The sequence below is a fragment of the Ipomoea nil genome, unplaced genomic scaffold (genome assembly GCF_001879475.1).
Source record: "Ipomoea nil cultivar Tokyo-kokei standard unplaced genomic scaffold, Asagao_1.1 scaffold0418, whole genome shotgun sequence".
Classification (NCBI taxonomy): Eukaryota; Viridiplantae; Streptophyta; class Magnoliopsida; order Solanales; family Convolvulaceae; genus Ipomoea; species Ipomoea nil.
The window spans coordinates 97,928-121,047 of record NW_017616846.1 but is presented as its reverse complement, the minus strand read 5'-3'; the positions used below and the strand labels follow the sequence as shown (position 1 = coordinate 121,047).

The 23,120-nt window shown below is 36.0% G+C and overlaps 3 protein-coding genes across 5 annotated transcripts; all 3 read left to right on the top strand.

Moving 5' to 3' along the window:
* Positions 1 to 6,196: 6,196 nt before the first annotated feature.
* On the top strand, positions 6,197 to 11,284 carry LOC109172530 (probable LRR receptor-like serine/threonine-protein kinase At5g63710). Of its 3 annotated transcripts, none has more exons than XM_019321691.1 (12): positions 6,197 to 6,472; positions 7,622 to 7,753; positions 8,040 to 8,172; positions 8,353 to 8,424; positions 8,502 to 8,645; positions 8,768 to 8,839; positions 8,943 to 9,008; positions 9,299 to 9,369; positions 9,454 to 9,600; positions 9,685 to 10,026; positions 10,118 to 10,512; positions 10,692 to 11,284. In XM_019321691.1, the coding sequence occupies exons 2-12, from the start codon at positions 7,624 to 7,626 to the stop codon at positions 11,001 to 11,003; spliced, it is 1,884 nt and encodes a 627-aa protein (XP_019177236.1). In that variant the 5' UTR covers positions 6,197 to 6,472; positions 7,622 to 7,623; the 3' UTR covers positions 11,004 to 11,284. The 3 variants fall into 3 exon arrangements, with proteins under 3 accessions (XP_019177236.1, XP_019177237.1, XP_019177238.1); XM_019321692.1 differs by lacking the exon at positions 6,197 to 6,472 and adding an exon at positions 6,484 to 6,556; XM_019321693.1 differs by lacking the exon at positions 6,197 to 6,472 and having other exon boundaries at positions 9,457 to 9,600.
* Positions 11,285 to 13,646: 2,362 nt separating this feature from the next.
* Positions 13,647 to 18,542, top strand: LOC109172529 (probable methyltransferase PMT26). The gene is made up of 9 exons (XM_019321690.1): positions 13,647 to 13,949; positions 14,690 to 15,772; positions 15,862 to 16,011; positions 16,375 to 16,645; positions 16,778 to 16,888; positions 16,978 to 17,152; positions 17,271 to 17,543; positions 17,721 to 17,915; positions 18,026 to 18,542. The coding sequence occupies exons 2-9, from the start codon at positions 14,741 to 14,743 to the stop codon at positions 18,252 to 18,254; spliced, it is 2,436 nt and encodes an 811-aa protein (XP_019177235.1). The 5' UTR covers positions 13,647 to 13,949; positions 14,690 to 14,740; the 3' UTR covers positions 18,255 to 18,542.
* Positions 18,543 to 20,171: 1,629 nt separating this feature from the next.
* LOC109172533 (nuclear transcription factor Y subunit B-7-like) lies at positions 20,172 to 21,300 on the top strand. The gene has a single exon (XM_019321697.1). It carries the CDS (start codon positions 20,474 to 20,476, stop codon positions 21,188 to 21,190), a length of 717 nt encoding a protein of 238 aa, XP_019177242.1. The 5' UTR covers positions 20,172 to 20,473; the 3' UTR covers positions 21,191 to 21,300.
* The last annotated feature ends 1,820 nt before the right edge of the window (positions 21,301 to 23,120 follow it).

Here is a 23,120-nt window from a genome sequence, read left to right as displayed (position 1 = left end):
TGAATCATTTTATTTGCTTCGTATTTTTTATTTTTTCTTTTAAATAGAAGTGTAAATTTTATTGCTGGCCAATAGCCCGAAAAGACACAAATCCGGGAAGGTCATACAATAGGGCTAGCTTAGCATTTTCTGGCAAAGAGTTAATGGTACCAAAGATACTCGCAAAGCGGGAGTGAAGACCGGTCGCCGCAAGAGCATCTGCAACTTGATTTGCCTCCCTATAAATATGTCGAATTGAGGAGCCCCATGAAGAGAGGAGTGCTCGTGTGTCTAAGACTGCAGTTCTAAATTTCCATGGTGTCTTGGCCGCTGGCTGGGAAACGAGATGAACTAAAGCAAGCGAATCCACTTCTACGAGCTCGGGAACCATCCACTTCTTTTGAATAGTTTATTTTCATCTAAAATATATTTCAAAATTTCCTCTTGTTTTATATTGTTCATCTATAGAAGGGTTTTTGAGTTGCAATGTTGTATGTAATGATATGATGCAAATGAAAAGAATTAAACCTTGTCACATCTCTTGTACATATCAACTTTATATTTTGTGCAAACAAATTGTATTATTGTGTAAAGTAATGTGTGGCATATTAAATCTATATAAAGCTAGCTTTTTGAATCATTTTATATTTGCACTTTGCTCTCTTTTGACTCATATATTTTCTGTTATGTAATTATATTATCTTTAGTTTGTTTTATTGCAAGTGTATGTTCATCCACATATAATTTATCAAGTTGAAGTATAAATATATAGTTAGGGTGTGTGCCAAGCACCTCATGCTCAAATGACATCAAGGTTGGATTTTCATATGGGAGGTTCTGAGTTTGAATCTCAGAGGCAGATGTTTCAATACTTTGAGATTTGAGATTGTAATAGTCTTTACCGTTAGTCTATTATTATCCAAAAGTATATACTAGATGCATGATTCTTTGCATAATGTTTTGAGTGTATCAAAGATTGGCTTAAAAACCAAATGGCTTGTAATCCACTGGTATCGGGTTGCTCCCCTGAGTGGGAGGTGAAAGGTTTGAACCTTAATTGAAGTAAATAGTGTATATATGTAGGGTATTCCTTTCTTTATAAAAAAAAAAAAAAAGATTGGCTTAAAAAAACATTGCTACTTTTATTTATTTATTTATAATTCTTAATACAACAAATATAATATCGTAACGTTCTCTTAAAATTGTAAATACTATACATCAATATATAAATAATGTTTAACAACTCACTATTAATCTCCTTAAAAAAATTAACTAATTAATGCCACATGAATGTGTTCAATAATATAACTTAATTAAACCCTAACAATCTAACGATGTGGATCTCAATCACCAAAATATCTACATTAAAATATTATTTAATTACCTTTTAATGTAGCACTATTTAATTAGTGTTTTTTTTTTTGTATTATTTGATTAAAAAGTAGAATATTCTTTTAACTCCATCATTTAAGACCAATCAATTCATGAATATTTAATAAATATAAACAATTTAATTGATTGTATTAGTAGATAACTTCATGAAAAAAAATAACATTTTTAATGAAGAAATACTCTCTTTGTCTCATTTTATTTGATTTTTATCTTTCTTTTTAACCATCCAGTCTTATAATAGTATCTAACTTCATAATTTAAAAATCATTATGTTTAATTTTTTTTCTTCTATTTATCCTTTAAAATGATTTGAGATTAATGTAGATCCCATTTGCTTAATTATTACAAGCACAAAAATGGATGAAAAATTTTGAATATAAATCACATTTTATTTGTTTATTTAAAACCCTGTCAAACGCAACTACCCCTTTATATGTTGAAATGAAAGAATATAAAATATCATCAATTGTGCTTTATAGGATTGAATCAGTAATCCTGAATCGAATCCTATATATTAAACAGACACGATAGCCACCCCTCATTAACATTAGGTGGCTATTGGGAAAATATAGAGTTAGCCAAATTTGGTGCATACATTATCAAGGTAGACCGACTCAATTCAATTAATCAATCAATTCAAAATAAATTCATAAGTTTTACTTTGCTAGCAATTTTATGATACAGAATTAGACTAGTTAAAACACATCATGTGATTTACCTCCTCCACTAATCTTAGAATAGTATCGGTGAAGAGTATTTAAATTTGAGTTTCACACTTTTATATATATAATAATCTAGTAATTGATGGCAAAACAGCTTCTTTAGACTTTCTATTTTGCCCACTTTAATTGAAGTCAATTTATGCTTTTGTTAAGGGATAAGAAGCATTACAAGTTTGATGGAACTATTCCATCAAAGCACAGAGAAAAGAAAAGGAAAAAAGGAGAAGCAATTTTCAATTAATTATACCCACTATGGCAATGTTTATGTTCCTTGTGACACACATTTGGTACCAATGCCATATCCCATAATGTCTTTTAGGTAACGTCAAACACCACAAAGAAACTTGTCTGGATCGCTATTTGCTTCCTTTTTGACTTCTCTCACTATAAGCTTTTCTTCTTGCCTTTCCTTATCCACATTTCAGTCATTTTTTCTTAGGGGAAAATAGTAAATTAGCTCCTGCCCCTTTCTATCAACCAAGGAGTGTTTACAAGGTTAAGTTACTAATATTCAGATTCTCTATTATTTGAATGGCGCATCTAATATATGGCTATATAGTTAAGTTATTGGATGAGTTGGTCCAACAATTAATTTGATAATCACAATGTTTCAAGTCAGATTCCTTGTATCAGGACTATGTGGTCTAATGGTACCCGGGTTGGATTTTCATTTGGAAGATTATGAGTTTGAGCCTCAGTGGAGGCGTTATTGGTTCTTTGTGTTTCAGTAGGTTGAGAAAGTATATGAACAGATACTACAATGTAATAGAGCCAGTAACTTTCAAAAAAGTCAGATTCCTCTATTAACTTTTTTAATTTCAGTTACTCAACTATGACAAATCTAAGCTGGTTTACCTTATTGTGGTCTTTTTTTAGAGTGCACTTTCAGGTAATGATTGTGTGATCATGAACTCCAATCCATATCCTACAACCCCAACACAAATCATGCTCTTACCTCTCCACGGCAAATCATGGTCCACACAATGCTCTGTCGAGTCGGGGTGTGGGGCCCTTAGGGTTGGGGTTCAACCTTTTGAAAGAATGATCCACACAATGCTATGTGAACCATAACAAAAAGTACATTTTTAATATATATACTAAAAGTACACTATAATATTTGTGTACTGAATGTACATTATACAAAATAATGTACTTTTAGTACTCAAATAATATATTTTTCTTGAATTATGTATATTTTTAATATATTAAAAATACATTATTTGTGTATTAAGTGTACAATATTTGATAATATAGTCTAGACAATTGTATTACTCTTCACCATACTAAGCTTGCTTTCCTGTCTCCATAGAACTGATCATAATCATAATGGATAGAGGTGTACAAACCCACATAACAGATACTGTTCAAATAATGTCATAGAAACATATCATTATATATTTCTCTAACACATACAATGCATACACTAAAAAAAAATGATTTTTTTATTAGCACATTGCATGTTGGGCTCATGACTCATGATGCTAAAGAAGGTTCTTGCCTTTGTGATTGTGCCCAATTAAGCATCTTCCCATTTGGTCAAAATTCACAACAAATCAACCAAAAAATGACACAAAACATAGCAACCTGAGAGAACCTCTTTTTTCAAGTATAGTGTTTTTCCATTGCTGAGAAAGCAACAAATTAAAGTGGGCAGTGAATAGTTGATTACTGATTTAGGGGAATCTCATTTTTGGACATAATCTTTGTTACTTGATTGACTACCACTACTTGTGTTCTTTATATATTATTGTTTTTTTTTTTTTTTCTTTTTGGGTGCAATATTCATCCTATTTGCTAAAACTGTGAAATGATCGAGATTCGTAATACATCAATACAATATACTATATAATATCACTTTAATTAATTAAACTTATTCAATTTAAGTTATTAATTACAACTCGATCACTAAAAAAAAAAAAGAAATTTTAGGGTGTGTAATACTAGAGGAAATTTGCATTTTTTTTTTCAACTCATAATATACATTATTCTAACCCATAAAATTCAACGATGTCGTTTTGGACCGTGGTCCACACAATAATTTGTCTCTTTGGATTAGGGAAGTTCCAATAGTGGAGAGCTAGGTTTGTGTGTGTGTGTGGAGTGTCTCCCCTTAGCTCCTGCTAATTCAAAATAAATAAATAAAGTCACGAGACTTAGCATAGTTGGTTCGTCACCTAATTTAAAGATCATGACTAAAGACGTTAGTGTGGGGGTTCGAATTCCACTATAAATATGTATGAGGAAAAGGTACATGAATGCTCGAAGATTTAGATTGGAAGATCACCTAAATTATCCATAACTGATCAATTCAAATCGAAAAGGTCAATAAACAACTCCCTCTGAAGTCAAAATTAGAATATTGTAATTACTAAATCAAACTATCCAATCAATTTGAATGGAGGGGCCAAAATCAATAATAAATGTATATCCAATTAGTGGTGTTCATATTATAATAATTCGATAATATTCCAACAAGAGTGCAATAATATTTATGCGGCAAATAGTAGTTCCATTTTTTTTGAAAACAGTAGTTCCATTTATTCATAATAATGTTTATGATTATAACAACTTTGAACATTAGTGTATAATATTATTTGCCATGTCTAATTACTTAATTAAGAATATATTGATTGTCAATACGTACTGTCATCATATCAGAACTTTAAAGTATAATAAATTGATTTATTCCATCAACTATAAAACTCTGAGAATTTTAACTGTGTTGGTAAAATAAGAGATATAATGTATAGAGTATAAAATGTTGGGATTTTTTTATAAATAGTGATTATTGACGTTAGTGACAATACTATATAGTGTAACTAAATATGGTAGATCTATTTGCATCGATATTATTAGTATCAATGTTGATAGTACCCAATACAATTAAATATGATTAATTTAATTGTACTAGATATTATTCTTCCAAAGGTTGAACCCCAACCTTAAGGGTGCGCTTTATACTAGATATTATTTACACTAGTGTTAGTTGACACTATAAAAAATCTCTAAAATGTTGTCCTTACAAACACTTTTGCATAAAATGACATATGCAACAATTGATTATTGTGATGAATATGATTAAATATTGTAAACAATGAACTACTTTCAACCCATGCATTATCCAACTATATAGTCACAATCTGAGTGTGTGCACGGGATAAACTATATTATTGTGTAGTAGGAAATAACCATACATAAGAAATAAATCGAACTAAGAAGACCCTGTGCGTCAGGTTCAATCGAGAGGTTGTTGATAGGAATTGAATTCGTGACCTTTAGGTACAAGAGTCATGCTCTACAAGTAATATAACCTGCAATAGGAAGATCTTGTGCGACGGACTCAACTGAAAAGGTGTTGGCATGAATCAAATTTGTGACTTTCCGAGTACGAGGATGATGTTCTACCAACTCAACCCCCTTATAGGGCAAAATAGTGAGAATTTAACCGTACCGGTGAAATAAGAGATACTACAATGCTTGAAAGTATAAAATGTTGAGATTTATCAACATGACCATCAATATTGATATAGATAATACCTAGTGGGCTTAGGATTAGGTGCGAATGAGGTATAGGTGAAAAATGCGAATAAATATCAGTCATCATTTATTCATTCAAGATCAACTCTTCTTTAAAAAAAAAATTCGACACCTACGATCTTCAAAAAAGTGCACGGGAAGGCACAAAGATGTGAAACAATAATTATTGAAAAGACTAATAAATTCAATACAAGATCTTCAACACAAATCATTAACATGAAGTAAAAAAAAAAAAGTAAAATATATATATTTTTTGAAAGGAAATAAAATATATTTAATTGTACAAACATTATTTACACAAGAATCCATACCATTAAAAAAAAAAAATCACGTTGTGCTTACCAACAATTTTGCATAAAATACATACACAGTAACACAGTAATTAATTACTGTGGTAAAAATGACCAACTTTCATCCAGCATAAAGTGAAATTTATAGAGTGATTAGTCAGTAATCAGTAGTGGGATTCTATCTTCCTCATTCACCCCACCATCCACCACCCCCAAAGCATTCATTCATTCCAATTCCAATTCCTAGTAGACCCTATTCTCCACTCACTCTAGTTCTACTCCATTGCCCTTCCCTCCCACTTCTCAGAATAGAATTCCCTTTTCTTCCATTTTCTTTTCTTGCCCCTCAATGCTTTGTGGGTCCCTAGCTTTCCCAACCCTCCGGCCATTTGATCACATTGTTTTATATATAAATAAAATTATTATGTGGAATGTGGAAGTTGATGTCAATTATCATGACAACACCCCCTTTTATTCCCTTTTATTATGCTTCTTAATAATTCATAATTGCAATTTCAGCCTTCATCCTTCTAGCTAGCTTGCCCAAACCAGGTGAGCTCTCTTCCCTTTATATCTCTTATTTCTGTATATGTGTTGTGGGTATTTGTATTTGTGCATGGATTTGGTCTGATAATGGTTATTACTGCATGAACCCTTAATTATCATGCTCTTTTAGCTTTTTGTTTTTATGATTATTTTCATGAGGAAATGCATGCATATATTATATATATGTAGCTCTGGAGGATCTGGTGATATGATTAAACTGTCTAGTTTCTCAATTGCCAAAGTGGGTGTTTATGCAGTGGTTTTAAGTGTAAGATAGAGATATAACTTCGAACAATTACCTTAACAAAAATTTATCATGTTAGGATCAAAGTGGGTTTTTGATCAAACAAGACCCCTTTTTGTTTTACTTTTTGGTACATTTGAGGATTGCTTCATATTTGATGATTGAGAGCACTGAGTAAACACTTCCCTTATTGGTATGTGAGTTTAAGCAATTGAATGTTTTGAAACAACTTTTTCAATGATTATTCATAAGTTTAGCCCATGGGAGGATAATGGTGCAATACAATGGGCAAATAAGCCAAACTACCTTTTTTGGGTGATGAGGGAAACCTGTAGCCTTGAAGGTGTGCATTGAATAAACCCCATCTTGTGACCCTAGCTGGCAAAGGATCACAATAAGGTAAACCAGTCTAGGTTACCCATAGTTGACCATCTCAAACCAAGAAGGCCAATAGGCCGCTCTCGCTTGGAGTTGAACTTGTAACCTTGTGGTTATCGAGTCAACAGTTGATCAACTTGGCTGGGGTTGCCCCCAAGTTGATTTACTGTGAAATACCCATCTATCTATATACTATATATTAATATTCACCTAAAGATCATGGATCTATTTTATGCTTTTTTGCTTCTTGTGATTACCAACTTTATATGCTGATAAGCTAGAACCAGATACCCAATAATCAATATCCTACAAGCGCAGGCTCAAGTATTGCATAATCGGTATCATTCACAACTCTATGCAGTAATGATTTATACATAAAATACATAGTAGTATCTACCAGATACTAATAAAGCCATTGATTAAATTATCTCATTGCATGCGAAGCATATGTTTATATAGTATGGAAATTCATAGTACATACAGGAAACATGTGCTTTAACTATTCTTATTTTTGGTGATTTCTTTTTGCATAGAAATGCCTATGAGAGAAGGTATATCACCCGGTGGTCGAGAGTATACCATGTTATTGAAACTAGCAGTTCACTTGCTTATGCTGCTGGTTCTCTCAAAGAGTTGTTATTCCTTCAATAAGCCTAAAGTTGAAGGTACCTGGCTTCGTTTATTTTATTAATGTCTGTCGAACTTTGTGTAGCTACATAAAATGGTACGGATAGCTCTTCTAAAACATCAACCTTTTGCTAACTTAGTCCTTCAAGCCTCATATCTATCTGATTATAATCAAAGCTAATATGTGCCCATTTGGTTATTGAACTTGGGGATCGGAAATCATCAGACAATGTCTTTCTTGGTTTCCATGAATTTATGAATGAATTCGCAGCCATGATATGCAAGAAGTTTTGAATACGATTATGTTTGTTTGTCTGATGTCAGGTGAAGCTCTAATAGATCTCCTCAAGGCTCTTAATGATACCAATGGTAAAGTCGTTGATTGGAATAATGATTTCGTGAGCCCTTGTTACAGTTGGTCTCATGTCACATGCAAAAATGGAAATGTTACATCCCTGTAAGTGCCTTTCCACATTACCAGTGTTGAGCATATAACCATTAATGTGCAATCCAACAATCAGCTTAGGCTTTTAGTTGAGATGGAGCACATGCTTCAATTACCAGTTCGTTCAAATTAAACATTCTATTGCATAAAGGAAATCCTAATCCCATTAATCTGTAATGCCTCAATTTGCAGGAGCTTAGCCTCTAATGGATTTTCGGGAACGCTTTCACCATCAATAACCAAATTGAAGTATTTGGAAAGCCTGTAAGTGTGCTATTCTTTTATGTCCTTGAGGAAGGAAGAACTGTATGATTGTAAATAATCGCACCCGTTCTATACAGGGATTTGCACGATAATAATCTATCAGGTGTCATACCCGACTACCTCAGTGGCATGTTGAGCCTACAGAACCTGAACCTTGGAAACAATAAATTCAGCGGCTCTGTTCCAGCAGCTTTGAGTCAGCTTTCAAATCTTAAGCATCTGTAAGGCGTTTATCTTGCTCGCACAGTACTTTCGTTTTTTGTTGCCTGGCCAAAATATTCTTACCGTTGGATTTCTTAGTTAAATCTGGCATGTACTGAAGCAAATGTAACCTCTGTAACAGGGTTTTGAGAGGAAACCACTTAAGCGGACCTATTCCGAATTCACTTGTAAATATCACCGGCCTAAAAGAACTGTAAGTCTATGTAATCACCAGTTTTTGTTAAAAATTTGATAGGAAACTTGTATTCTTCTCTTCTTCTTCCATGCTCTTAATCTCTGCAAGTTTATGATCGCAGGGATGTCTCATCCAACGACCTCGCTGGAGGTGTTCCTGTGCAGTTGTTTTCACTACCAATATACAAGTAATTTCAGTGTTCATCTATCTTTTATATGGTCCTTGAACTTCAATCCCCACTTCTCCAAATTTATCGTCAAGATTTACTGCAGTCTTGCTTGTTGAGCATATAGCCATTAACGTGCAATCCCACTATCAGCTTAAGCTTTTAGTTGAGATGGAGCACATGCTTCAATTTGGTATCAGAGCCAGACCAAAGGAGTGTGATAGTGTTTCTTTTTGTCTGGCTTTCGTTTTACATTAATGCTTAAACTATTAAGTCATTGTGTTCTCTTATCTAATGTGTTGTGACACCAGTTTTTCAAGGACTCATCTTAGATGTGGCAATCATTTCCAGCAACCTTGTATCTCGAGCTCCTCTGTCCCAGGTCTGTGTTCATAGGTGCATGTCTTTCATTCTACTCGATATAATAACAGTTGTACAAAACGAGACTTAGTTGTGGTTGTTATAGCAGTTTCCCACGGAAAATCAAAACTTGAGATTGCTATTACTGGTGCAAGCTGTGGCGCTTTTGTTCTTCTCTTACTCGGGGCTATCTTTGTACACCGATCCAATCGCCTTCATAAACTCAAAAGTGACGTGTTTGTTGATGTGGAAGGTATGTTTGTATCTTCCAACTGGTATTTTATGCAAATTTATTACTTAGAACCTTGTTTAGCCAACAGTTCGGTAACATTTTTAGGTGAAGATGAGTGCAAAATTGCCTTTGGACAAATAAGAAAGTTTTCGTGGCGTGAAATCCTAATTGCAACCGAGGGTTTCAATGAAAGTAACATCCTAGGACAAGGGGGATTTGGTAAAGTGTACAAAGGTTTTCTCTCGGACAACACAAAGGTTGCTGTGAAACGGATGGCGGATTACCATAGTCCTGGTGGAGAGGCAGCATTTATAAGGGAAGTTCAGTTAATAAGTGTTGCAGTTCATCGGAATCTCCTCCGCTTAATCGGTTTCTGTACAACCACATCCGAGAGGATTCTCGTTTACCCTTTCATGCAGAACCTGAGTGTTGCATATCGCTTAAGAGGTATCGTTTCGATTCATCCAGTTTGTGCCTTAATTGCATTGCCATGATTCTCTGCACTGATTCGTCTTTTTCGTCTGTTGACTGCAAGTAGAGCTGAAACCGGGGGAGAGAGGCCTGGACTGGCCAACTAGAAAACGCATAGCTTTTGGAGCAGCACGCGGGCTAGAGTACCTACACGAGCATTGCAGTCCCAAGATTATACATAGAGATCTAAAGGCGGCAAACATCCTCCTAGATGATGATTTTGAGCCTGTTCTTGGTGATTTTGGATTAGCAAAACTGGTCGACACAAAGCTGACACATATTACTACTCAAGTTCGCGGAACCATGGGACACATCGCCCCAGAATACTTGTCCACCGGAAAATCTTCGGAGAAAACAGACGTATTTGGATATGGCATAACGCTTCTAGAGCTCGTAACTGGACAGCGCGCCATTGATTTCTCTCGGCTAGAAGAGGAGGAAGACGTTCTGCTGCTGGATCACGTAAGTTGTGTTTCCATAACATGCGTGCTTCCATAGTTCCATATTGTTAAGAGTCCCACATTGATAAAATAAGAGAGAACATATGAGTTTATAAGGCTATGAGTCATGATTCTATCTTTTACTGTGGTTTGGCCGATGTGCATTATAGTCTAGTTGAGTGATCCCTGTAATTCCTGCAGGTGAAGAAACTACTGAGAGAGAAACAGCTGAAGGACATCATGGATCCGAACCTGAAAACGTATGATGCAAAAGAAGTCGAGACAGTCCTTCAAGTCGCGATGCTTTGCACCCAAACAACACCCGAGGATCGTCCAAGAATGAGTGAAGTCATCAACATGCTTCAGGGCGTGGGTCTGGCGGAGAGATGGGCGGAGTGGGAACAGCTCGAGGAGGCTAGGAATCGCGAGTTTTCTCTCGTGCCACGCGAGTTTCTGTGGGCTGAAGACTCTACATATGACCAAGAAGCCATTCAGTTGTCTCAAGCCAGGTAGGGAGCCAAGAGATTTGTAAGTACCAATCCAACTGAGGCCTTGGTGACAAAATTGTACATTTGAGATTATTATTGTAACTTTTTAGCTGGAAACTGAGCTTGCTTGCTTGCCGTATTGTACAGACTATTATTATTCTGCTATGTAATACACTTTAGAGACAGCACTCAGCAAACAATCGTGCATTTGCCTTCTCTGCTTTTCATCATGATTGAGTGGCCCATTATTGTACATATTTATTTGATGGTAAATTAGTTGGTTTTGGTCATTCAAAAGTTTTTGAATTTAAGCCTGGTGAATGAAGTCAGTTAGCAACGGCATATAGAGATCTATCTTAAATAAATGTTACATTACAACGCAAAAGCACGTACTCTTGTAAGGAGTGTACCATGTTAAAGGAGTGCAATTTTATAGGTACTATCCGAGTCGAGACAGATTTGAATTAGTCAGATTATTGCACTCCCTCACCCGAAACCTCTAGCTAAGTTGAAAGAGACTTACGTCATTATATTTAGGGATAAATACAAATAAGTCACTGAACTATTTGGGAAAAAGCAATTAAGCCATCGAATTCAAATAACTCACAAATAAGCCATTGAACCCGGAAAAAAAGAGCAATTAACATTTTTAACAGGTTAACTTCAGGTTTTTGTTGACTGTATTGCCAAATGTTTATTTTATTTACATTTTTTATTATTATAATTCATCTACATAGTAATATATTTTAAAGTAATTATAATCAAAGTAGTTTGTATTGTCTAGATCTAATTTATTTATTTATTTATTATTTTTTTTAAACAAAAGATCTAGTGAAAAAATAATAATAAATAAACAAGTCAAATCTCGACAAGACAAAACTATTTTGATTATAATTATTTTAAAATATAATACTATCCAAGTGGATAATATTAATAAAAAAAAATAATAAACGTAAATAAAATAAACATTTGGCAATTCAATCAGCAAAAACCTGGAGTTAACCTGTAAAAAATGTTAATTGATCTTTTTTTCAAAGTCCAATGGCTTATTTGCTCTTTTTTCCGGGTTCAATGGCTTATTTGAGGGTTATTTGAGTTCGATGGTTTAATTGCTGTTTCCCAAATATTTCAGTGGCTTATTTGTACTTTATCCCTTATATTTACACTATCATGGGTAGGAAAACTGGAAAAGTGACATTTTTTGTTATTCAATTATTTATGAGTTGTAAATTTGTTTTTTTTTTTTCTTCATTTTTACAAATATTGGTATTTAATTGTCAAACAATATGTAAATTCAATCCTTACCGAGTGGAGACGTCAAATTGCATTTACATGAGTTTTATGAGAAAATAAAACATAGATTAGAAGTTAAACATATAAGAAGTGGTACTAGGCTACTAGTGCCCGAGCGGTTTGACTTTTGAGCTATGGGAGACCGCTCGAACCACTGGCCCCCAGCTTGGACTAGAGGATGGCAATGTTGGAAGGTATGGCGTATAAAAGGAGATAGGACCAACGAGATATGGAAATCTGTGTCTAAACGATTTTATGAAATTTATTACCTAATTCTAGTTACTTTCCAATTGTGTTTTAAGAATGTAATCCATGTTTATAAAGGCAATTTGGAACAGATCCGAGGGAATTCTTGGTCCAGATCCACATTGGATTTATTCCCTTTTTAGGGCGAGTATCATGTATAAAACAATAAATATTCATTCAATTGCGTGTAAAAGACAAAAAATTTACGAGCTTAAAGCAATTTATGTAAAATTTATTGCGTTAAGTTCTCTTGGCACTCTTGTCACTTGTTCTTTTGCAAAAGCATGTTTGTCCAAATAGTTGTGTTGAAATTTCATATTAGTCGATGTACTAAATTTACTAATAATCAGATTTGTAAAAATAATATTGTCAACATTCTCTTGGTCAACCCCATCAGGATCTTCTTGATGTAATTTATGATTTACGAATTATTTACATGAACGAGTTTATCCCGTGCACATAATTAGACACTAATAATAGATTTCTCTTGTTGCACAAAAAAATATATAAAAATAAAAGAAATAACTAAATTTATACTCTCTCTGTCCCATTTTACTTGTCAGATTTATTATTCATTGGTCAAACAAACTATTTATTATTTTACTTATTTATAAATTTTATTGTTTATTTAATAATACTTTTAATGCAGTTTTTTAATATATAAATTTTATATACTAATATTAAATTAACATGATGAAAAATTGAATTAAAAATATCTCCAGTCAAATCAAACGGAACGAGTAATTCAAAAATAAATACGGAGTAATAAATTAAAACGTGATTTTCTCTATTAAATAATCCTAATAAGTCAAACAAAACCAATTTCTCCGGCTAAAAGTTGCGGTAGAAAGACTCTAAAAAGAGATCTATTAATATATAATTAAATGGGATTTGTCGGCAAGGGAAGTCAAGATGCGTCCATTCTTCCCTCCATCAGCGCCAGACGTGCACCGTGTTTATCTGCACGACGCCACACCGTAGTCGCTGCTGCCGTGTTCTTTGTATCTTTCTACGCGGTAGATCTCCGCTCCTAAACAATACTAATAATAATAATAATTTCAGCAAATTTGGTAATTTCGCACTGTAAATAGCTCATTGTCTCAAACTACAAGCAACACCGCCACTCATATAATTTTTAAAATATATTTATATATTAAAAATAAAATAAAATAATTGCAAGGAGATCTATCTCCCTCCTCCATACTGGTCTAAATATTTATTTATTTATTTAGTAATAAAAAGGAATAATTATTTACTAGAGTACTAGCTGGGTTCATCTTCTTCCTTTAAAGAGCGACGGACTGCTTTGCTTCTCTTTGCTGGTATCACAGTGAGCAAAAAGCATGATCTGAGTTTGAGGAATGGCGGCAGTTTTCTGATTCTGAAGCTCTCTCGCGTTGCAGATCCGCCGTCGTTAGTCGTTACACGCCAGGTAATCACCAGCTCGTGAAGCGTTCGATCTCCATTCTAATTTTCAACTGAGTTTAACTTGCGTTTTGTTTGGTTGGAGTGATGAATCTGAAATGATGATTTTGTTTTTGTTAATTTGTTTTAGTTTTAGTTATGAAGTGGAGTCGTAGTAGGTGATTGCTGTTTTTCTTCTCAGATCTGTTGTTGGGACTCGGGGATGGTCCTGTGCTAGTGGTTTATCTTTTATTTTGTTTCAACTGTGATTGGTTAATACAGATCCGGCTGGTTTCTCTCTCATTTCTTCATTTGTCGGGTTTTGCTCTGTGCTGTGGTGGCAATCCTGCTTGAAAGATTGCTTGTGACCGTTTTTTATTCATTGCTGCTGTTTCCAGCGGGAATCCTTTAACTTATTTCCGTCATCATTAAGTTGTTTGTTTGATCCGAGTGATACACATTCTGATCTGATGTTTTGTCAGAACGGTATGCTTGTGTAGTTGCGTTTTGTGTCTGATAAGCTAAAAGAGATGCGCTGCTGATTCAGTGTTCTGGTTGCATCATTTTACTATACTCTCTGCTGTTTGTAACATGTCTGTTTCTAAGTAGTTGCAGTCACCGGACCTGCTAGATGCTTACATGTGTGTGTGTGTGTCAGTGTGTGGTGTTTGTATTACAGTTTAACATTAATTGGTTTAGTTGCAGACTTGCTCGTTTAAATAGATTGAAAAGATCTTTCTGATTTACTGATTATATTCTATACTTCAGGTGAAACTAGGGAATTGTTGAAAGGCTGATTTATATTTTCCGGGAAGAAGAATGGCCCTAGGGAAGTATTCTAGGGTTGATGGTAGGAAAGCGTCACCGAATTATTGTTCAACTGTGACTATAATTGTTTTTGTAGCAGTATGCTTGGTTGGGGTGTGGATGATGACATCATCATCCGTTGTACCGGTACAAAATTCAGAGGTTTCTTCACAGGAGAGCAAGACTGACTTGAAGACACAGGTGAATGAGAGCAATGAGAGTGACACTGGCAGCAATGAAAGCAACAATGCTAGTGATGAAAGTAATACATCTGATGGGGGAAAAGCAAAACAGTTTGAGGATACTCCTGGGGATCTACCTGATGATGCAACTAAAGGGGATATTGCAACTCCAGAGGAAAAGAATAAAGAGACAGGGAAAACTGCAGAAGAAAACAAAAAAGAAAAGACAGAAGAGAAATCTGAAGAAGAAAACAAAGATGAGCCTAAGTCTGAAGATGAATCCAAGGGTGAGAAGGACAATGAAGAAGAGAAGAAAGAAAATGGCGGGTTGAAGGCTGATGATAACAATTCTGAAGAGGAGGAGAAAACTGAAAGCAAGTCTGGTGGAGAAGGAGAGAATGGAGAAGGCTCGGATGAAAATAAATCTGACACAGGGGATGCTGAGACAAAAGAAGGCGATAAAGAAGACGGTCACATAGAGGAGAAGGAGGACAAAAAAGATGAGAAAAAGGAGTCTTCAAATGAAGTGTTTCCTTCAGGGGCTCAGTCTGAGCTTTTGAATGAAACTACTACTCAGAATGGGGCATTTCCGACTCAGGCAACTGAATCGAAGAATGAAAAGGAAGCTCAAAAGTCTTCTGACTCAGATACAGAAAAAGGGTACAGTTGGAAGCTCTGCAATGTCACTGCTGGTCCTGATTACATCCCTTGCCTTGATAATCTGGATGCAATTAGGCACCTCAGAAGCACCAAGCATTATGAGCACAGGGAGAGACACTGTCCTGATGATCCTCCAACTTGCCTTGTTCCACTTCCTGAAGGATATCAACGCTCAATTGAATGGCCTACAAGTCGGGAAAAGGTAATGCAATGACTTTCCTAAAACATATTTCCAATTTTCTCTTAGTATTTATTGCTTATCTAGAATGTTTGAATATTTTCTTGATGCAGATCTGGTACCATAATGTTCCACACACCAAGCTTGCAGAGGTTAAGGGACATCAAAACTGGGTTAAAGTTAGTGGTGAATACCTTACCTTCCCTGGTGGTGGGACCCAGTTTAAGCATGGTGCTCTTCACTATATTGATTTTATACAGCAGGTTAGCATCTAGAAATCATTCATTACTCTAGAATTAAATCATACTAATTTTCGGTTAATATCTTATGTGATTTATCTGAAGAGGCAAATATAAGGGAAGGGTAAATGGTCATTTACATTGGAAACACCAAAATAATTTTATTTCATGAGTGGTATGGTTTAAAGGTGTAGTAAAATCAAATTTAATTTGATTCTTGGAGAATGAAATGGATTGCGAAGGGAATGTTTCTCCGAAGCTAGACTCTGAATCTCAGTGAAGAAACATTTTTGCTGTTGCCAAAAGATATATAGTTAAAATTTTAATTGCCAGATGTGTCCTTTCAAAAGTTTAATCCTTACCTGAATGTTTGCATTGTTTCTGCAGTCTCTACCTGATATTGCCTGGGGAAAACGTACACGTGTTATATTAGATGTTGGCTGTGGGGTTGCAAGTTTCGGAGGCTATCTTTTTGAAAGAAATGTATTGGCTATGTCATTTGCTCCCAAAGATGAACATGAAGCCCAGGTTCAGTTTGCACTTGAAAGGGGTATTCCTGCTATATCTGCTGTCATGGGTACAAAGAGACTTCCTTACCCTGGTAGAGTTTTTGATGTTGTCCACTGTGCAAGGTGTAGGGTGCCCTGGCATATTGAAGGTATTTGAGTTTATTCTATTTATTCCACTTTACGTTTGAACTTGTACACATATTCTGTCAACATGTATTCTTCACCATTAATCTCTTATTCCATTTCCTAGAAACAGTTGACAATTTGTTGCTACGTTCTAGGTGGTAAGCTTCTCCTTGAGCTGAATCGTCTTCTCCGACCTGGTGGTTTCTTTGTATGGTCTGCCACTCCTGTCTACCAGAAGCTTCAGGAAGATGTTGAAATTTGGGAAGGTAGCTGACAACCTGTTTACTAGTGATCCTATGTTACATTGTCAAATTAAAAATAACTAAACGTATACGATTTTGGGAATTATTGGCAGCAATGAAGAAGTTAACCAAGTCAATGTGCTGGGAATTGGTTCAAGTTAACAAGGATAGAGTGAATGGAGTAGGTGTTGCCTTTTTCCGCAAACCTACTACCAATGAGTGCTATGAGCAAAGATCAAAAGATGATCCTCCACTCTGCCAAGAGTCTGATGATCCTAATGCAGCCTGGTACTATATTTTTAGTGAGATTTGGATTATTCTTTTATTTTTTATTTTGGAAAAGTGTCCAAAGTGTTATGGCTAGTTGGCTACCATCACAATGATGTTATATCTATGATTTGTTCAGGAATGTGCCTTTGCAAGCTTGCATGCACAAAGTTCCAACTTCTGAATCAGAGAGGGGTTCTCAATGGCCAGAATCATGGCCTGCTAGGCTGGAGAAATCACCTTATTGGTTACTAAGTACCGAGACAGGTGTGTATGGGAAGCCAGCTCCTGAAGATTTTGCTGCAGATTATAAACATTGGTCACGAGTTGTGACCAAGTCATATTTGAACGGAATGGGAATTAACTGGTCTACTGTGCGGAATGTCATGGACATGAATGCTGTCTATGGAGGGTAAGCACAGACAATTTCAACTGCTACATTTTATGTTACTTGTTTGGTGCGAATTTCTTAGCAGTATATTATATCCAGTAAATATTATTTTCTTCACTAAAAGATCTCTTAGTTGAGTCTCCCTCCCTCAAACACCTTTTTTTTTTTTTAATATTAAATTTAATTGCTGCCTTGCAGATTTGCAGCTGCACTGAAAGATTTGAAAGTGTGGGTTATGAACATTGTTGCAATTGATTCTCCCGATACACTTCCTATAATATATGAGAGAGGTCTTTTTGGAATGTACCATGACTGGTGTGAATCATTCAGCACTTACCCTAGATCTTATGATCTTCTCCATGCGGATCACCTCTTCTCCAAGATCAAAAGAAAGTACGTATCTTATACACTTTTTCCTTGCTAGATGGAGTCTTTACATTGCTATAGGTGCCCTGCTGTCTCTGAGCTGTGATCTAATATTTTTACATCTTCAAAACTTGCAGGTGCAACTTAATGGGGTTGGTTGTGGAGGTGGATCGGATTCTGAGACCCGAAGGGAAGCTCATAGTCCGTGACCACACGGAGACTTTAACTGAACTGGAAAACATATTGAAGTCTATGCATTATGACATCCGAATGACATATTCTAATGGCGATGAAGGTTTGCTTTGCGTACAGAAGACAATGTGGCGCCCCAAGGAGGTCCAGACACTCGCCTATGCTATTGCCTAATGCTAGATTCATCCATTCAGGACGCATTTGATGCCCCCTAAGAGTAGGTATTCTTTTATATCATTTGATAAATGTATCATTTGTTAGCGACCTTAGAGTGCTTTTGATTGATCGGGTTTAGGTTGCTTAAGCGGAGCTGTCACGGTTTTGTTTTCTGTCTGTATCATTATATATCACCGACTGATGAGGGGTAGTCAACAAATTATTCACCTGTAAAAAGAGCCATTGGATTAGAATACAATGGTGAACTTCATTACAATCAAATTCATCTTCCTTGCACTACTTCAACACCTCATTGTTTGTTGTCATTTTAGTTGAGCGAGTGCGAAATGCAATGCGAAGGTGACTAAAGAATAAAACACGAAATAGTAGTGGACTGACGATTTTGCCATCATTCAATGTTTTTTTTTTTCTTTTTTTTTTTTCGAGTGATTAGAAACTTGCTGCTTGCCGCCACCATTGAGACTCAAACTCACAACCTTCCAATTAGAAGTTCAATCCGGGTACCACTAGACTACATAGTCTTGGTGAAACTTGCAATCATTACTTTAACATTAATTCATGTGTTTTTTTTTTTTTTTTTTTTTTTTTTTTTTTTAAGAGCCGGTGTGGCATTTTACTCAAAATAAGCTGAAATAGTGTCAGGTGGGACAGAGTCCCAGTACATAGAAGTAGCATAATTCGAAGCGACTTGCTAAGGTATGAGCTAAATAATTATCTGATCTAGAAATAAAATTAATACGACAGTAATTAAACGTAGATATATAAGTCATGCAGCTATCAATAGCATAGCCACTATACGAACGCACTGAGATAGCTGTCGATGTTAAGTACTGCTGTAGCGTTAAACAATCCGTGAACACCTCTATAGACTGTTCGACACGGTCTCGTAGCCATGACAGAACCTCCCTGCACGCTACGGCTTTGGCCATGAGTGGTGAGAAACACTCGGGCAGCATAGCAACGAAGGCCGAGATATAAGTGCATTCTCCATTGAGTATTACCGCCCCGACAGTTGCCTTGTTCGTTGCATGATGATAGCTTGCGTCGAAGTGGCACACAACTCGTTGATTCTCCTGCGTCGGCGGCAGTATTATAGCGTGATCTGCACGGTGAGTTAGGGTCGAAGTGGCACACAATTCATGTGTTTAGTTAAAATTGAAATATATAATATAATTATGTGTGGTTTAAGGTTATCTTTTATATATATATATATATATATATATATATATATATATATATATATATATATATATAAGATTATCTTACATAACCTAAGAAAAGGGAAAGGAATCTCATTCCTTTCAAAATCTTATGTAGAGGGAATGTTCCATTTCTTGAGAATGTTATATTCCCTAAGATAATATGAACCAAACATAATAATGTAACTTTTGGAATGTTGCATTCCCTTGGGTATGTTATAATGTTATATAACCTGAACCAAATGTCCCCTTAGGACAATCGTTATATCGTGCACCAGGGCGGCAGGGCGCACAATGCATTGTGCGCCCCATCCTGCCCAACAACGTCGTTTTGTTAAGTTGTGTGGGGAGTTGAAGCGACAGAGTTTATGTGTATTTTGTTATACAATTATGTACATTCTATTATATAATGATGTACATTCGAAATAATGGTTTTTTTTTTAAGAGTTAAGAGTTTATGTGTATTATGTATTATGTTAGATTATGCGTATTATCTTTTCAAAAAAGTTTATGTGTATTTTGTTATACAATTATGTACATTTGAAACATGTGATTTTTTAAAAAAAAAAAGTTAACAGCAGACACAGGAAACGAAATTTTCACCAAAAAAAAAAACATAAAAACAAAAAAACAAAACAAACAACGTCGTTTTGGACCACGGTATAATTTGTGCACTTGTTCTATTTTCATACTATGTGTTAATGTTCTCATTTGGAGGTCTAATTGAGTCCAATTCTTGGTGTTTGTGATTTTTGCATTACATTTTATTTTATTTGTAAACTAGATACACCGTATTAAGTGTGGAAATAGGAGTGACATAATTATGTAATGATGGTTACATAATAACATATAGAGAGCGAGTCCCAGGGGGCAGGGTCTGAAATGGGAATTCTTCCAATTGCCTTTGGTATTCCCACTTCCATGCCTCCTTTTAAGCCTCTCGTGCCATTTGCAACTTCTCCCATTTAAAAGCCACAACCACACCTCCTTAAGCTTAGCTACACACACGCCCATCCCATGATGACGACCACCACGGCGGAAAACGACGAACGGAAAACCGGAAACATCCCCAACTTGGCCGTCGTCCGAGCAAGCCCCGAATCCAAACCCACAAACTCTGCAAACAACAATAACAATAGCAAAGAACAAGACAGATTCCTGCCGATCGCCAACGTGGGAAGGATCATGAAAAAGGTGATCCCCGGCAACGGCAAGATCTCCAAGGAAGCCAAGGAGACCGTCCAGGAATGCGTGTCGGAGTTCATCAGCTTCGTCACCGGAGAAGCCTCCGACAAGTGCCAGCGCGAGAAGCGGAAGACGATTAACGGCGACGATATCCTCTGGGCCATCACCACCCTCGGCTTCGAGGACTACGTCAATCCCCTCAAACTCTACCTCAACAAGTACAGGGAGCTTGAAGGAGAGAAGCTTAACCTTCCAAAACAGCCACCACCACCGCAGCAGCAGCTGCAGCAGCAACACCACGTCCACGACCAGTTGTTGCCGCCCACCGCCGCCGCCAACTTGGCTTACAACGCCACCGCTACTAATGTATATTCTCCTTCTCCGGCGACTCTCCTCTCTCACCATCATCAACCTTCCTACATGTCTCCCTCAGATCATCATCACCATCTTCTTCACCAACAGTTCCCTAATTTGCCTTTCTCACCACAGAACTCTGTTCAATCTCAGTTAACTCCACAGGAACATATTGATTCAGTGGGGCATTGGTAATGATAAACATTACTGCTCTAATTTTTGGTGTATTTTTCCTTTCCCCAATATATTTTTTTTTATTGTTTTTCTTTTCACATATAATGTAAGTATATAGTGAGATCATTTTTTGAAGCCACTATGTAATATAAATGCATCAGTAGAGAAGTTTCAGAAAAAACGTTAATTCCAAATTAGGCTTCACAAATCACAATACTCCATGCGAAAGAAACCACCTTGAGCTTTCAAAGAAAATCCACAGGTAGGTACGGCTAAAACTGTTAGAAAAGATCTGCAATATTGCGGATTATTCGTGCATAAGATAGAGCAATAATAGGAACGGAATATAATGCCCTAGCTGCATGATTCGAATGAAAAATCAGCAAAACAATTTGGAACGGCGAACTGGAAATCATTATACTTACCAGCAGAGAATTTGAATGTTCCAGAGGATGATTCTGCGACTGAGCTTTGGTGCTTGAAGCTGAAGAAACAAGAGTGGCTCTGAATCTCCATGGGAGGGAGGGAGGGAAAACTCAAGACATTTCAAATCGATAGCAGTTGGCGCCTATACCGACCCGAATTGTGCATCCGACCCGACATATTAATAGTACGGAGTAGAATGTTCATTGGGCCTCCGGAGTGGTTTAATAATGCTCGTTAGTGTTCGTTTAGTGTTCATGATTGTTCACGAACAAATTAATTTAAATACAATTTATTTTGTTTTATTTTATTTAGTTTTAATATACCAAGTATATTACTTATTACTTTAGTTTAGGCGTTAAGCCTATACTTAAAAAAAAAAAAAGAATTACTTTTATTTTTTTTTAAAGTTGCAGTAGGCGCTAGGCAAAGAGGAGAAATTCTCAAAATGTGTCGTATTTTTTTTTTTTTTGACAACAATATGCAAAACTCCTTTCGGAGTTGCATTTTTGTAGTATTTCGCATTTTTTTTTGTATTTCTGTAAAACGCAAGAGGCAGTTGCGTTTTACGAATACGATACGTAAAACGCAAGTGCCTCTTGCGTTTTACAGCTCATACTGTATCCCGTAAAACGCAACTTCCGTTTGCGTTTTACGTATTATACGTAAAACGCAAAACGAAGTTTAGAATATTGGCCAACCGAAACTGGAATCGAAAGCTTTCGGTCGGCGAAGAAGTACTGGCGGAATCTACGAGGTACGCGAGCAGCAGCTTAAGGATCCTGAGGCGCGCGAATATGATATCGGAGACGTTGAATCCGACGATAAAGTCAACGTTGGCATCTTTTCTGGCGGGCTGGAATAGCGCCTTAACTGTGTTTGTATTTGGTGCGCAATATTTTTATTTGGTGGTGCTGTTTTGCATTCTGCTGCGTTTGTGGTGACACTGTCTGTAAATACGTAAAACGCAACTCTCAATTGCGTTTAAACGTATTCAATACGTATTCTGAAAACGCAACTGGGAGATGCGTTTTACGTATTCAATATGAAAAACGTAACTACCAGTTGCGTTTTCAATATTTAAAGAAAAAAAAAATACGGAAACTATACACTCAAAAACGCAACTCGCAATAGAGTTTTGCATATTTCTGTAATAAAAAAAAGTCAGCACACATTTTGGGAATTTCGAAGGCCTTTCTACACATTCTAGTCTTTTTTCCTAATCGGGCGTCCGGGCAGCGCCTAGCGCCTAGGCGGGCACCAAAAAAATTAAAAAAAGTAGTGACAGACTTGTAGTTTGACAATTTTAATGTGCTTGCTCTCAACATTCAATCAAATAACATGTCCAAATAAATGAAATAATGATAATTTATAAGTCATAACATCATAATAATATTAAAATTAATAATTAATGAAAGACGAAATCGGTCAAACTCGGACGAAATCGGCTGACTCAGCCGAGTTGGCCGATTTTGGCCGACTTTGGCTGAGTAGGTCGCCTAGGCGGCTGGCCGAGTTTTGCCCAACT

What these genes read in the sequence shown, in the direction of transcription:
- LOC109172530 (XM_019321691.1), top strand. Translation starts at nt 7,624, where the DNA reads ATGCCTATGAGAGAAGGTATATCACCCGGTGGTCGAGAGTATACCATG. An exon ending in CAATAAGCCTAAAGTTGAAG is followed by an intron (nt 7,754 to 8,039) that starts GTACCTGGCTTC and finishes GTCTGATGTCAG; the next exon opens with GTGAAGCTCTAATAGATCTC. An exon ending in CGTGTTTGTTGATGTGGAAG is followed by an intron (nt 9,601 to 9,684) that starts GTATGTTTGTAT and finishes TAACATTTTTAG; the next exon opens with GTGAAGATGAGTGCAAAATT.
- LOC109172529 (XM_019321690.1), top strand. Translation starts at nt 14,741, where the DNA reads ATGGCCCTAGGGAAGTATTCTAGGGTTGATGGTAGGAAAGCGTCACCG. An exon ending in GGCCTACAAGTCGGGAAAAG is followed by an intron (nt 15,773 to 15,861) that starts GTAATGCAATGA and finishes TTCTTGATGCAG; the next exon opens with ATCTGGTACCATAATGTTCC. An exon ending in ATATTGATTTTATACAGCAG is followed by an intron (nt 16,012 to 16,374) that starts GTTAGCATCTAG and finishes TTGTTTCTGCAG; the next exon opens with TCTCTACCTGATATTGCCTG.
- LOC109172533 (XM_019321697.1), top strand. Translation starts at nt 20,474, where the DNA reads ATGATGACGACCACCACGGCGGAAAACGACGAACGGAAAACCGGAAAC.